General features: G+C 51.5%; 1 protein-coding gene across 4 annotated transcripts in view; it reads left to right on the top strand.

Moving 5' to 3' along the window:
- DLG5 (discs large MAGUK scaffold protein 5) overlaps positions 1-15894 on the top strand; it is a 1132805-nt gene that overhangs the window by 998893 nt on the left and 118018 nt on the right. For all 4 annotated transcript variants that reach the window (XM_085608570.1, XM_085608569.1, XM_085608568.1 and 1 more), the window contains one exon: positions 7963-8159. In XM_085608570.1, coding sequence (XP_085464696.1) covers positions 7963-8159 — 197 coding nt within the window. The remainder of the gene's footprint in view (positions 1-7962; positions 8160-15894) is intronic.

Below are 15894 nucleotides of genomic sequence, written 5' to 3'. Positions count from 1 at the left end.
CTTACCTTTGAATATCCCCAGGTGTCAGACTGGATCCAGAACGTTTTTGTCAGCATTACCCCTGTGCATCAGTAGGCGTCGTCGTACGGTTCCACGTACGTCGCTGGCATCGTAGCCGCCGAGATGACGTCGTCAGAGCTACTTAGACGCGCCCACGGCGCTGACGTCAGTTCTTTCTTTTTCCGCGCAGCAGCGTAGATCCGAGAGAGAGCGGTACCCCTAGTTAAAAGTTTTAACTTGGTTTCTGACAACTTGTTTTGTCGTGTGCTTGACTCCTGGTGCAATAGGGATGCCCGGGTTTAAGTCCTGTAGGGCCTGCCGTCGAAACATGTCGGTATCGGACCCTCACGACGTGTGTCTCTTCTTCTTGGGGCACGCCCAGGACCCCGAGGCATGCCCCGATTGTCGGGCCATGGTAACGAAAGCTTTGCGGGAGCGTTCCCGAAAGTTGTTGGAGGTCTGGCAATCGGTTCCACGCCGATCGAGGTCCTGATCCCGTGGGAGGTCGAGGGACCGGTCACGGAGCCATCAGCATCGCTCGTCGGAATCAGGGACAGGTAAGTCTAGGCACCATAAAAAGTCGAAGAAGCGGCATCGCTCTTCCTCTACCCCTACCCCTCACCGGTCGCAGGACGCCTCCGTTGTTGCCTGCATCCTACCCACCCTCTCCGGGCCTGCACGCGACTTCAGACGAGGTGCAGCCCTTTATGTCGGCCTTGTGCCTTTTGTTTGCCCTGCCGGGTCCCTCCAGAGCGCCTTCGGGACCCGCGGATCTGTCGGAAGGCGTTTGCCTCCGTGCCGCCACCTCTGGCCTCGGCTACGCCGGCACCATACCCTGCGGCACCTCCAGCTTCGGCGCCGGGCCGCTGCTGACACCGGAACTGGTATCTTACCCTCCCATTCCATTTCTTGGAGGGGAGTTTATCCCATTTCCTGGGCACCTCGTCCTTACCGGCCTCTTCAGCAACCGGTGGACGAAGGGGAGGTCTGAGGACCCTCTTGCAGCTCAATGCGAGGATGAACCTGAATGGGAAGGCGATGTGGATGATACAGTGGATCTGGATTTCTCTCCACACCTTGGTACTCTGTCCCCTTCTTCCGTAGCCACGGAGGAGGTTGAGACTTTTTCGGTGGTGTTGCGTAGGGCAGCTGAGGCTCTTAACCTCGAGCTCCCTTCTGTACCTATCAGGACCAATCTCCTGACTGAGGTCCTGCAGCCGCAGTCCTCCTCTGCGGAGCCGTTACTGCCCTTCAATGAAGCGCTTATTGATTTCCTGTTGGGCACCTGGATCAAACCTAACACCGGAGTTCCTGTAGACAAGGGTGTGGCACACCGCCATCGCCCGGTGCCGGGCGATCCCAGCTTTCTCACACAACACCCGACGCCTGAGAGTCTGATTGTCCAGGCTTCTGCCTCGCCGAGTGCGTTCCCTTCTGCTCCTCCGGACAAGGAATCTAGGAAACTGGAGCAATTTGGGAAAAAGATTTTCACATCTGCCAGCTCAGGGTTGCGGGCGGTGAATACTGCGTGCATGCTAGGCCGCTATTCCCATTCTGTGTGGGACACTGTGGCACAGGTGCTGCCTCAATGCCCTGTGGAAGCACGGGCGGTTCTCTCTCAAGCTTTACCGAAGGGAGAGATGCTGCAAAATGTACTATTCGTTGTGAGCTTGACACGGCGATTCTCCCGGTAGGGCACTTCCCACAACAGTGGCGCTCCGTCGTTATGCCTGGCTCCGAACTACTGGCTTCTCTGGGGATGTCCAGAACACCCTGTTGGACATGCCCTTTGATGGTACACACCTCTTTGGTGATCAGGCGGATAGCACCCTGGAACGCTTTAAGGACTCTCGGGCTACGGCCCAGTTCTTGGGTCTCTCCACCACGCGTACTCCCTTGGGGTCCGCTTTTCGGTCCTTTCGAGGTAAGGGTCGAGGCGCCCTGGCACGTTCCTGTCAGACCCGCAAGTCTGTGCAGCCACAGTCTCAGCGCAGCTGCAGACGTGGGACCCGCCATGGTGGGTCCTGAGGACAGCAGACGGGTCAGCCCACCTCCCCCCCCTGCCGCCGCCACCTCTAAACCTTCCTAGTCCGGTGTTTCATGCCCACCTGACGCCAGTGGGTGGCAGGATTCACCATCACCTTCCCCACTGGCGCTCCATAACCTCGGACAGGTGGGTTCGGCAAATAGTCTGAAGGGGTTACTCCCTCCCCTTTGAATCTACCCCTCCAGCCATGCAACCTTAGTACCACCGCATGTCGGGTGAACACTTGGCACTTCTCCAGCAGGAAATTGCGGCCCTCTTGGCCAAGGGGTCCATCGAGCGCGTTCTGACGCCAGAAGTAGGTCGTGGTTGTTATTCCCACTACTTCTTGGTTCCAAAGAAGGACAAAGGTCTGCGCCCTTTCTTATAATCCGGAACGTTAATCGCTTGCTCCGGAAGGAGAAGTTCAAGATGCTCACGCTTGCTCAGTTCTTGTCTGCCCTAGACCCGCAAGACTGGCTGGTAGCGTTGGACTTGCAGGATGCCTATTTTCATATCCCCATCCTGCCAGCCCACAGGCGTTACCTACAGTTCACGGTGGGCCACGAGCATTTTCAGTTCTCCGTGCTCCCTTTCGGCCTTACCAGCGCCCCTCGGGTGTTCACCAAAGTGATGGCGGTGGTCGCAGCTCATCTGCGCAGATCAGGGGTTTCAGTCTTCCCCTATCTCGACGATTGGCTGTTGAAGGCATCTCCCACCTCCAGACTACGGCCGACCTCCTGCATTTGCTGGGGTTTTCCATCAACGTGCCGAAGTCGCACCGGATTCCCTCTCAGAAGCTCCTCTTCATCGGTGCGGTTGTGGATACGGCGCAGTTTCGGGTTTATCCTCCCGAACAGCGAGTCCGGGACATTCGGGCTATGATTCCGATCTTTCGGCCCTGGTCCTGGGTTTCGGTCAGGAAGACACTGAGGCTGCTGGGCCTCATGACCTCCTGTAACCTGTTAATCGATCATGCCAGATGGCATATGCGCGCTCTGCAGTGGGACCTGAAGTTCCAGTGGACCCAGCATTGGGAGAACCTGTCCGACTACGTCCAGATCTCGGAGGGCACTGCACAGGACTTGCAGTGGTGGCTCACGAACCAGCGTTGGGTCAGCGGCAGGTACCTCTCCCTTCCCCAACCGGAGCACACAGTAGTGACGGACGCGTCCCTCCTGGGATGGGGCAGCCACATGGGAGAGGCAGAGATCAGAGGCCTCTGGTCTCCAGCGGAGTCCAAGCTCCATATCAATATTTTGGCGCTTGGGCGATCCTACTTGCACTCAAATCATTCCTTCCCTCTGTCAAGGGGAGAGTAGTGCAGGTGTTCACAGACAACACCAACGCCATGTGGTACTGCAACAAACGGCGGGGTGGGGTTGTAGACCCTATATGAGGAGGCTCTACGTCTCCGGACGTGGCTTGAATGTCAAGGCATTTCCTTGGTGGTTCAACACCTGGCAGGTACTCTGAACGCCAGGGCGGACGAACTCAGTCGCAGGTGCATGTTGGATCACGAATGGTGTCTTCACTCGGAGGTGGTGCAAGGTTTCTTTCAGCAGTGGGGAGAACCTTGGTTAGATCTATTCGCCACCGAAGAGAACGCGCAATGTCAGCAGTTCTGCGCGTTGGAGTTTCCAAGGCGGCACTCGCTAGGCGACGCTTTACGTAACAGAGCGGTCTGTTGTATGCCTTTCCGCCTATACCACTTCTGGCCAGAGTGCTGAAGAAGATCCGGCGCGACCGGGCCTAAGTCATTCTTGTGGCACCGGACTCGGCTCGAAGAGTTTGGTGTCCTGAGCTACTCACTATGAGCGTGGATCCCCCGATCTGACTGCCTCTTCGGGCGGATCTCCTGTCGCAGCAACAGGGGACGGTCCTCCACTCGAACCTGTCCAGCCTCCACCTCCTTGCGTGGAGATTGAGCGGCGACAGCTGATTCCATTTGACTTGCCTCCCGAAGTCTGTAATGTGATTCTGGCAGCCAGACGTCCCTCCACTAAATCGGTATGCGCCTGTTGGTAGAAAAACTTTGTGGCATGGTGCACAGCAAAATCTGTTGATCCTCGTGCTGCTCCTCTTTCTGAGGTCCTATTGTGCCTTCTTTCTTTGGCCCAGCAGGGCTCTGCTTTGGGCACTATCAAGGGCTACCTCTCTGCTCTTTCAGCCTTTCCTAGGTTGCCTGATCAACCCTCTCTTTCCAAGTTCCCAGTTGTCAATAGATTTCTCAAAGGCATTACTCACCTTTTCCCTCCTAGTCCTTTTTTAATGCCTCAATGGGACTTGAACCTGGTTCTCACATACCTGATGTGCGCTCCATTTGAACCTCTTCATAACTGTCCTTTGCGGTTATTGACTTTGAAAACTGTCTTCCTGGTGTCCATCACCTCCGCTCGGCGGGTAAGTGAGCTCCAGGCTCTTTCCTGCAAACCTCCTTTCCTGACGATTCATCCGGACAAGGTTGTGCTTCGACCGCGTCCCTCCTTTCTACCAAAAGTAGTCTCTGCCTTTCATCTCGGGCAAACTGTCACTCTGCCAATTTTCTTTCTGCCTCCGCACCCTTCAAGAGAAGAGGAGAGGCTCCACCTCCACTGTCTAGACCCAAAACGTGTGCTTTCTCAACCGCACACAACAGTTCCGGGTGGATGACCAGCTCTTTGTTGGCTTTGGGCGCCAAGAAAGGCCGGGCTGTGCACAAGGGCACTATCTCCCGATGGGTTGTCTTGTGCATTAAAGCCTGTTACTCTCTGGCTAAAAAGGAACCTCCGGTTGGGCTGCGCGCCCATTCTACCAGGGCGACAGCAGCTACCACAGCATTGGGACACGGAGTCCCCCTGCAAGACATCTGTCAGGCGGCCACTTGGGCCTCGTTGCATACTTTCACTAAGCACTATTGCCTTGACTATCGGGTCCGGAGAGACGGCTTCTTTGGCCGTTCGGTTCTCCGTGACTTTCTGCTGTAATCTCACTTCGCAGACCCACCACCGGGGTTGGTATTGCTTGGGTATGTATTCTAAGGTAAGGAATCTATCACTAGCGTGTCTCTTTCAGATGCACAAGTTACTTACTTGTGTAACGATATATCTGTAAGAAACATTAGTTAGTGATAGATTCCTTACCGCCCGCCCAGCCTCCCCGTTCTGCGAACTGTTCTCTAGGGTTCAGGTCATCCCTTTCAGGGCCCTAGTTCTATTGCACCAGTAGTCGGTCTCTGGCTTGGCTCTGCGCTTCTGGCGCGGAAAAGTTGTGTACAGAACTGACGTCAGCGTGCGTGAGCGCGTCTAAGTAGCTCTGACGACGTCATCTCGGCAGCCACGATGCCAGTGACGTACGCAGAGCCGTACGACGACGCCTACCGACGCGCAGGGGTACTGCTGACGAAAACTTTTTGGATCCAGTCGGACGCCTGGGGATATTCTAAGGTAAGGAATCTATCACTAACTAATGTCTCTCACAGATATATCGTCCCACAAGTAAGTAACTTGTGCTTCACCCCTCCAGGGGGTGCCCATCAGATTTGTCCAGTGTTGTCAATGTCACTATTGGCGACCACCAGACCATACCACAGCAAGTCCCGTTTGCATCTGTTTGCATCAGTGAGAGTCTGAAATGGGGAGCAGAACCAGTTTGGGGTTCATTGGAAGCTTTCATCCCAAGACAAATTCAAGATGCGATAGCACTGTACCAGGAAGGTGCCAGAACAGTGCAATCACATACACTGTCTAAAAAGTCCCTAGTGACTTCGGAGCACTGCACTCATGTTTGTGATTGAGTCGCCCACATTTGCCACAACCCCCTAGTATAATATGATTGATGTAAATCTTGAGTTGAATGGCCTGGAATTGGGATGCTATTACTGCTTCATGAGGAAAACTAGCGCCTCTCTCCAATCATCGTCATCAGGTGTGCCCAAGTCCGACAACAATTCTGCCTACAAGTGGGTGAATATGTCATGAGTGTTGACCACTAGAGTCTTACATTTGTGGGTTTTTGAGGTGAGTAAGCAGGAGTTTGGCCTCCCACAGGTTTTACTCTGGTATGTCATGCAGATCTAAGATGTGGGAGGTGACCGTGTGCCTGATCTGCCGGTAATGCTAGAATTGGGTGCAGTGGACATCTAACTCCATTTGCTGGTTGGCAAATGATTTCACAGTTGAGTGGTGCATCAAGTCCCCAAACTGGAAATGCCAATGTGAGCGTGGGTCTCGCAGGTTTTTAGACGGGAGCAGCCAAGGGTTCTGAGGGACCCTGAACACCAGTTGCTGGTGGGAGAGACTGCTGGATGGCCCGATTTGCTACTTTTAACACTTATAATAAAGCCCTGTTACAAAGTCTAACAATCTTTCATCTTACTGGTATATGATTACAACACCCAGATATCCCACTTATTAATGGGTGTACAAATTGGTTTGCTGATATTTGGCCATGCTGCAGAAAATTTAGGACTGAACTGCCTGTGGCAGGTTCCAGAGCAATGCAGGAAAGACAGAAGTCACAATGTTTGGGTCCCCACCATCCATGTGTCCAATGTGTGGCCAATTAAAGGTGTTGGATCTATGCATACATAAAAAAAGCACTGCTCCCCGTATCCACACTTAGGACAGCAGGTACTGACGCGGGGCATAGCTAGAAACACTTTGTGTTTACTTGCACTATCATATCCTCTCCAAGTATGTTGTTTGTGGCCTCACAAGTTAAAAATGACATGACAAATTTAATTGCTGGAGCCATAAATGTTCACTCACTTGGCTTATTGCCAGGCCGTGCACCCAGAGCCTGTTTGTCAGGACCAAAGAATCAGTGAAATATGCTCTTGGGGATGTGGTGATGAGCAGATGGTGAGACAGTTTATTCATTGTGTACTCCCATCCCTGAAGTGTGAAATAGATGTTTTGGCAATAGAAGTTTTGTGCAGACTCTTCATTTTTAGGTGGGCTAGCATAAAAAAATAAGTGTTTTCCTTTTTGTCTACTATGGGAATTCTTGCTCTCTGCTAAACCAGACACCACTATACAAGATTACACCTATCTTGCCATTAAAGTAGAACTTAACCTTGCAAGTTTTTGTAATTTAATTTTAATCTTTTGAGTAGATTTTAAATAGCTGTCTGGCAGGCTTTCAATGATACATTATTTTATATATCTATCATATAACTGTGTTTTGACTTTGTTTCAGTGAAATGTGCAAGATCCTTAAATTAATTTGAATGTGAGTTTTGCAAAATGTGGGAGTATGGTGTACTGAAAAAATTGTTAGGAGAATGTGCAAATGGGCATTGTTGGAGTACTGAGGAGAGCGTGCAAGCCAAAATCCCTAGAAGTATGGAAAATATCTTTAATTCTGAGGGTGAAAAAGGTGGATCAACAAGCCAAATTAGGGAGATTTTTGGACTGCCTCTGTGCATAAGCAAATTATATTGCTACGTTGCAGCTTTCCTTTGGAAAGTCTTTGTTTTTGCTTATAACTTTGATGATTGGCAAAAAAACCGGTGATACGCTAATAGCTTAGGTGCTGGTTGCTGTATTAGTCTGAAAATTGATAATACCTAAGTGTACTTAACCTGCATTTGCATGAGCAACTCTTACTTATTTTACTATCAAAAACATTATTCTGGGACTTTCACCTGACAACACGGAACTATTCAGCAGGTGACTGTACACTTAAGATGGAATGACCATTGGTGGAGGTCATTAATTTTCACTTTGTCAAATTCTAAACTGCATTTTCACTGCAACAGATCTTTAGTTGGAGACCTAGAATAAGCTCTAAGGAAAATGTTTATTAACGTGATCAGAAAGATGTTCTTGGCTGATCAGCTATGTGTTCATTAGTCCTGTTTGTACTAACAAAGTGTGTATTTATACGGATTTCTCAAGTGATGTAAGAAATATCTAGATATCAATCTAAGGTCTACTTTCCTGAATGTCTAATTATAGGATTGACCAAGAATTCTACAGGAGACACAGCATGTCCGAGGTGAAAGATGACAGCACTTCGAACAAGACTGTATCAGCAGCAGCTCGCCGTTCATTCTTTCGAAGGAAACACAAGCACAAACGTAGTGGTTCAAAAGATGGGAAGGATTTACTAGCATTGGACACCATTAGCACAGACTCAATCCCTTTCTTGGAAGGTAAGAGGGCAGTAGTTTGTCAATCAGTTATAATCAAGTTTATTATAGACTGTGGTCATTCAAACTTTAATATGTAAAATACACATTATATATTAGTTTTTCTCTACACACTGATGAAACCAATTAAAATCATTTAGAATTCACTGCCTTTTATGGATAACAAAAAGCTACTCCGCGTGACGTCGTCGGCGTTGTGTTCGTCGTCGTCATGACATCCGCGTCGTCAATACAGCCACCACCCCTGGCGCGCTTATGTCAGTTCTTTTATTTCCACACCATCAGCATCGATCAGTTTAAGAGAGCTACCCTCCGTCAGTTTTTCCCAGACTTTATCCGACTTTTTGTCAACTTAGTTGGTATGTCATGTCGAGTAAGAAGACTTCAGGATTCAAGACGTGCGGCGCCTGTCACCACACCATGTCGGTCACGGACCCCCATTTGGTGTGTTTCTGGTGCCTGAAGCGCAACCACAACTCCAAGTCGTGCTCAGACTGCTGGGCCATGGTGCCGAAGGCTTTGAGCGAGCGATCCCTAAAGCTTATTGCGGCCTGGCATCCTGCACCTCGACGATCACCACGTCGGTCTTGATCCCGGTCCAGGTCTCAGTTGAGAGGAGGGTCTGAGCACTGCTCTAGTGAGTCGAAGTCCTCTTCGTCGAATTCAGGTAAAAGGCACCACAAGAAAGCAAAGCGTGCTTCAACTTAGCCCGCCTGTCTTGCGACACCGCGGAGGTGCCTCGATGCTCGAGGGCCCGCTCTGCGTTTCCCTCTCTTTCCAGGAGCGACCTCGCCCAGCTAAAAGAGTTTTATGATGCCATGAGCACCATATTTGGGTGGCCTGTCCCTGCCAGCGTCCTTCAGACCCGCAAGCTCGGGAAATGGAAGGCTCCCCGTTGATCCTGTTCCAGCAGCCCCAACTCCACGGCCTCCGCCGAGTGGACCCGTTTTCGGGTACAGACAGACGCTGATCGAACCACCTAAGTGACCTTCCCCGGCGTCCCGTCTGGCATCGAGGCCCTCGGCGTTGCCGGCGCTGTCTCTCCTTTTCTCATTCCTGATGACACGGAGCCAGTCGGTCATCCTCCATCGCCAAGACCTGCACCGACAGAGCCGTACGGCTCCATGCCATTTACTCTGCTTTATTCTGAAGGTTCAGGGTTCGAGGAAGAGGATTGGGAGGGGTAGCAGGATCCCTTAGAAATACTGCATCAACAGGATACAGACTGGTATGAGGAACTGGGTGATGCCAGTGTGTTGGACACTTCCCAGATACTGGCATGCTTTCCCCTCCTACCCTAGCCATGGAGGGGGGAGCATCTTTTGCTATGGTGGTGCGTAGGGCTGTGGAGGTTCTTGACCTGCAGCTTCCTGCAGTGGCAGTCAAGACTAACATCTTGACAGTGGTCCTGCAGCCCGGGGTCTCGAACGCCTACAGCCCTTTAACAAGGCCTTAACAGACGTCCTCCTGGGTACTTGGTCCAAACCCAGCACAGGGGCTCCTGTGAATAGGACGATTGCCTGCCGCCATCGCCCAGCACCGGGCGACCTAAATTTCCTCACTACCCACCTCATCCCCAAAGCTTGGCGGTCTAGGCTTCCACTTCCTGTGGTGTGTTCCCTTCCGCACCCCTGGAAAGGGAATCCAAATGACTGGAGTACTTTGGAAAGAAATTATTTTCTTCTGCCTGTCTAGCCTTGCGGTCGGTGAACACCGCATGCCTTTTTGGCCGTTACTTCCATTCGATATGCGATACGGTTGCGCAAGTGCTGCCTAGGGTCTCGAAGGAGGACCGGGCCTTACTCTCTCAGGCCATCTCAGACGGGAGAGAGATAGCTAAGTTCGCCATCAGATGTGGCTTGGACACAACAGACTCAATAGGTAGAGCGATTTCCATGCCTGGTTGAGGACGTCTGGTTTTTCAGGGATGTCCAGGCCAACCTCATGGACATGCCCTGTGATGGCTCCTGTCTCTTTGGAAACAAGGCGGATGCTGCCCTTGAACGCTTTAAAGACTCGCAGGCCACAGTTCAGTCTTTGGGCCTCACTGCTACCCCTAGGGCTTCATCCACTCTTCGTTCCTTTTTTGGCTACGGAAGGGCTACCAGCCGCGCCAACCCTATTCCAGCCAGACACACCCGCAAGTTAAGCAACCTCTGCAGGATCGCGGATGCAGCTCCCCACGGACTCGTCGGTCTGGGAACCCGAAGTCGGGCAAAGCCACTGCCCCCTCTTCCACCGCAAAATCTTCCTAGTCCAATCCTCCAAGATCACACTCGTCCACTCGCTGGCAGGATACGCCATCACCTCCACCACTGGAGAGCCATAACATCGGACAGGTGGGTGTTGCAAATAGTCTGAAGGGGCTACTCCATCCCCTTCTAGACTACCTCGCCACGTATGCCTCCAGTACACGATCGGCTGACAGAGGATCACCATACCTTACTCCGCGAGGAAGTCAAACCTCTCTTGGCCATCGGAGCAATAGAGGGTTCCTGGGCCAGAAGTAGGCAGTGGTTGCTATTCCCAATTCTTTCTGGTCCAGAAGAACGACTGAGGCCTTCGTCCTGTTCTAGACCCAAGAACCCTCAACTACTTCCAGTAAAAGGAGAAATTTAAAATACTCACCCTGGCTCGGGTCCTGTCTGCCTTGGACCCGGGAGGCTGGATGGGAGCGCTGGACTTGCAGGACGCCTATTTTCGTATTCCCATCCTGCCTGCCCATAGTTGCTACCTGCGGTTTAATGGTGGGCCACAAGCACTTTCAGTTTATCGTGCTCGTCTTTGGCCTCAGCAGTGCCCCTCGGGTGTTCACGAAGGTGATAGCAGTGGTCGCAGCCCATCTGCAGAGATCAGGGGTTCCAGTCTTCCCCTACCTTGAGGACTGGTTGTTGAAGGCGGGCTCGCCCCAAACAGTCGTCTCCCACCTCCAGACTACGGTGAACCTCCTGCATTTGTTGGGGTTGACTATCAACGTGCTGAAGTCACACTTGACTCCCTCCCAGACGCTCCCTTTCATTTGAGCATTTCTGGACACAGTGCAGTTTCGGGCCAATCCTCCCTAGCGACGAGTCCAGGATATTCAGGCTATGATACCGATGTTTCAGCCTCTATCCTGGGTCTCGGTAAGAATGAGTCTGAGGATATTGGGCCTCACGCCTCCTCCCTCCTGCTTGAGACCAACGCACGGTGGCACATGCAGGCTCTGCAGTGGAACCTGAAGTTCCAATGGGCACAGCATCGGGGAAATCTCACTGACCTGGTTCAGATTTCGGAGGGCGCTGCGAACGACCTGCAGTGGTAGCTAATGAACCCAGATTGGTTCCTGGCAGTCCCCTCTTCCCTTCCCCACCCAGTCCTTACCGTAGTGACAGATGCATCCCTTCTGGGATTGGGCGGCCATCTGTGAGAGGTGGAGATCATGGTACTCTGGTCTCCGGCAGAACCCAAGCTCCAAATCAATCTGTTGGAGCTGCGGGCAATCCGGCTGGCACTAAAGCCTTTTTACGGTCAATAAAGGGAAGGCTCGTTTAGTTGTTCACAGACAACACTACTGCCATGTGGTACTCAACAAACAGGGTGGAATGGGGTCGTTGACCTTCTGTCAAGCGGCCCTGCGCCTCTGGGTTTGGCTGGAACAGCAGGGCATTTCCCTGGTGGTCCAACACCTGGCTAGTTCCCTGAACACCAGGGCGGGCTAGCTCAGCCGAAGGTGCCTTGCGGATCACGAATGGCATCTCCATCTGGAGGTGGCACAAGGTCTCTTTCAGCAGTGGGTAGAGCCTTGGATGGATCTGTTCGCCTCTGAAGAGAACGTGCAATGTCAGCAGTTTTGCATGCTGGAGTTTCCAAGGTGGCGCTCGCTCAGCGATAATTTTCGTCTCAGGTGGAGTTCAGGCCTTTATAAGCCTTTCCGCCCATACCACTCCTGCCCAGAGTGCTCAAGAAGATCAGGAGCGACCGGTCACAAGTTATTCTTGTGGCTCTGGACTGGACACGGAGAGTTTGGTATCCTGTGCTTCTGGATCCTCTGGTCAGGCTGCCTCTTTGGGAGGATCTTCTGTCGCAGCAGCAGGGGAGGGTTCTCTAACCTGTCCACTCTCCACCTCCTTGCGTGGAGATTGAGCGGCGACAGTTGACAACTTTTGACCTTCATCCTGAAGTCTGTGAGGTTATCTTGGCAGCCAGGCGTCCCTCCACAAAATCAGTATACCCCTGGAGATGGAGATTTTTTGGAAATATTGTTCAGACAGATCTGTCGACCCCCTATCTGCTCTGTTACCTCAAATCCTTCTGTTTATACTTTCATTGGCCCAACAGGGCTCTGAGCACTCTGAAGGACTACCTTTCGTCCCTTTCTTCTTTTCTTCGGCTACCTGATCAGCCTTCCATATTCAAGTCTCCTATAGTGCAGAGATTTTTGAAGAGGCTAACCCATTTGTTCCCCCCTTCACTTTTCATCATGCCACAGTGGGACCTTAATTTGGTTCCCAACTTTTTTATGTGTGCACAGTTTGAGCCGCTGCATAACTGTCCTCTGCGGTTGCTCACCATCAAGACAGCTTTTTTGGAGGCAATAACCTCTACCAGGAGAGTCTGCGAACTACAGGCGCTATCCTCAAAGCCTTCTTACCAGACGACCTTCCCGGACAAGGTAGTACACCGGACTAGGGCATCTTTCCTTCCTAAGGTGGTAACGGCCTTCCATCTGGGACAGTCAGTTACCTTGCCCACCTTCGATGCACCTCTGCATCCTTCCAAAGAGGAGGAATTTCTCCACCGTCTGAACCCCAAAAGAGCGTTATCGTTCTACCTTGATCGAATCAAAGAGTTTCGGGTGGATGACCAACGCTTTATAGGGTACGTGGTGGAAAGAGAGGCTGCGCTGTCCATAAGAGGACTATTTCCCGATGAGTTATCATCTGTATAAAAGTTTATTACGCCTTAGCGAGGAAGGATCCCCGGAAGGGCTTAGGGCCCATTCCACTAGGGCAAAAGTGGCGACCACGGCTTTCCAACGTGGTGTTCCCGTTTCCGATATCTTCCAAGCTGCCTTGTGGGCATCTCTGCACACGTTCGCCAGACACTACTGCCTGGATTCCCAGGTTCGCAGAGAAGGCCTATTTGGTCGATCTGTTTTGCAGATCTGCAGTCCCTCCTCCGCGGATGGTAGTGCTTGGGTATCTGTTCAAAGGTAAGGAGTCTGCAGCTAGATGTCTCTTTCAGATGAACAAATAACTTACCTTCGGTAATGATGTATCTGAAAGAGACTGTAGTTATAGATTTCTTACCTTTAAAATCAACCCCCGGGGTAAGACTGGATCTGAAGACTTTTTTCGTAGCAGTATCCCTGCGCGTCAGTAGGTGGCATCAGTCGACTCCACATTTGTGGTCATGGTTGCCGGGATGACGTCGCACCTGTGCTCTGGCGTCAGTTCATTCTCTTTCCGCGCCAGCCAGCGCAGATCCGATGAGAGCATACCCCTTAGTCTTTTTTTACTACTCTTTTCGACTTTTGTCCACATCTTTTTTGAGTCTTTGACTCCTGGTGCTTGAGGAATGTCCCATCGTCGGGCCGGCTTCAAGCCTTGTTACTCCTGTCACAAGCTGATGTCAGTCACCGATCCACACCTCGTTTGCCTCTGGTGCCTGGAGTGCGACAACAACCCGAAGTTGTGCTCCGAGTGCCGGGCCATGAATCCGAAGTCTTTGCTGGAGGGGTCCCAAAAGCTCTTGGAGGCCCGGCAGTCCGCACCGTGTTGTTCGAGATCCCGGTCGAGAGGAAGGTCTTGGACGGTCGTGGAGCCACCACCACTCCTCTTGGAAGTCTTTGCACTCATCGTGTAAGTAGAAGCACAAGAAGAAGGCGAAGAAGCATCATCGCTATTCGCCTTCTCCCCGTCCGTAGGCCGACGCGGGACCCGGGACGTTGTCGCTCTCCAGCTCGGTCTTGGGAGCCCGATCCTGGGACGGCTCTGCGCTTCCCTCCCTTTCCTGGAGCCAGAGTGTCCTCTGCACAGTTTTTAGGTTTTTACAAAGCGCTTCACAGCATTTTTAGGCAGCCCGACTCCTCAAGCGCGCCTTCAGGCTCCACGGTCTTGGCTACAGGCTCTGGGCCTTCAATGCTGGCGGCTCCAGCCTGGATCCGAATCGGTGCCGGTCGACCTCACAGTATCTTCCTCGGTGCCGATTCCAGTGATGATGCTCCTGACGTCAGTTGTGCCCCCAATCTGGGTGGACCCCGGCCTCACGCCATGCCTCACCCCGACTTAGACCTGGTGCCCGACCGACATCACCTGATTTCGGTACCGACACCAGAGGGTGCTTTTGTACCACTGTTCATCCCTGGCATTTCCTATCACCCTGAGAGGCAGCCAGTCTATTGACCATTTAGCTGACCAGCTTGACGAGCCGGACTGGCGAAATTGGGTGATGCCAGTGGTTTGGAAACCTCCCCTGACCTTGGCATGCTCCTCCCCCCCCCTACCGTGGCTACGAAGGAGGGTGTAAGAAAGTGGGTCTGTATATGCTGCACCAAAGTAAGGTTCAGTGTGCACAGAGTCCACAGTCCCCAGAGGTTTGGCAGAGGTTAAAGTTAGATATAACCTTAGTCTCTAAAGTGGTAGCTTGGTCGAGCAGTAAGGCAGTATCAGAGGACAGTGTAACGCATTTGTTGTACACACTCAATCAGCAAATGGTCTCACACATTCAAGAACTGAACTCTAGGCCAATTGTTTTGTATATAAAGATATATTGTTTTATTTTAGAACCACAAGTAGGTATAAAAATTATTTCTCAGAATGAGATGCTCTAGTTGAATACTTTCAAGTAGCAATAGACTTTTGAATGCAATAGTTACAGTTGTTGCAATAGGCAACACAAGTTAAACAATTATAACATTGAGCTCAATGGGAATCTTTTAAGTAAACACAATATCAATCACTTTGCATAGGTTTTTCTTACTCGGGGCTGGATCCTGGATTCAGCCCTGGTGCATCTCCTGTGAACAGTTGAAAGAAATCGTTTTTATTACACAGGCGATTTTTAAGGAATATTTGTATGTTTCAAAAATCGATACTTAGAAGAATTTCTGGCAAAAACCAGGCAATGTTATCCTATGGAGGAAAGTTTGGTTATCGGAAAATCACAGTTGTAATTGCTTTGTAGGGTCAGTGCTGGGCACAAAGATCCAGCACTGTCATCTCTCCTGGTAACAGGTGAGTAATTTTGTTTTCATTGATCGGGTGATTTTTAGTGAATATTTCAAAGTTTCAAAACTCAACACTTAGAAGAAATTCCAAGTGAAAACCAGTCAATGTTACCCTATGGAGAAAATGTAGGTTATCGGCTTTCAGGTAAGTACTCGACTGGCAGAGACAAGGTTCTGAGGATAGACTCAGGCGTCTCCCAGGGTCAGGTAGGTACAGTTGTTACACCCTCAGCGGCACTGGGGCAGCCGGGTGCAGAGAGAGTAGGCCCAATGTTAGCCTATGGTGGGTAGAGGGCCTTTGGTTGGGGGCTGCTAGCAGGCAGGCCACGCGGCTGTGGGAACTGAGCTCCTGGTCACTTACACAGGGCAAGTGGGGAAGTAGAATAGAACGGATGCTGCACTTCCAGGGGCACTCGAGCGGCTGAGTGCAGGGTGCTTTTGAGCCGTCGGGCGCTCAATGGGTTTCAATGGGAAAGCTGTGTGACCACCACTTCGAAAGGTAAGTTGGGGAGCTGTAGGTTAGGTAGG

The sequence above is a fragment of the Triturus cristatus genome, chromosome 1_2, assembly GCF_964204655.1.
Source record: "Triturus cristatus chromosome 1_2, aTriCri1.1, whole genome shotgun sequence".
In the NCBI taxonomy this organism is placed as follows: domain Eukaryota; kingdom Metazoa; phylum Chordata; class Amphibia; order Caudata; family Salamandridae; genus Triturus; species Triturus cristatus.
Note: the sequence above shows the minus strand (reverse complement) of the source record. Positions and strands in the feature narration are given on the sequence as shown.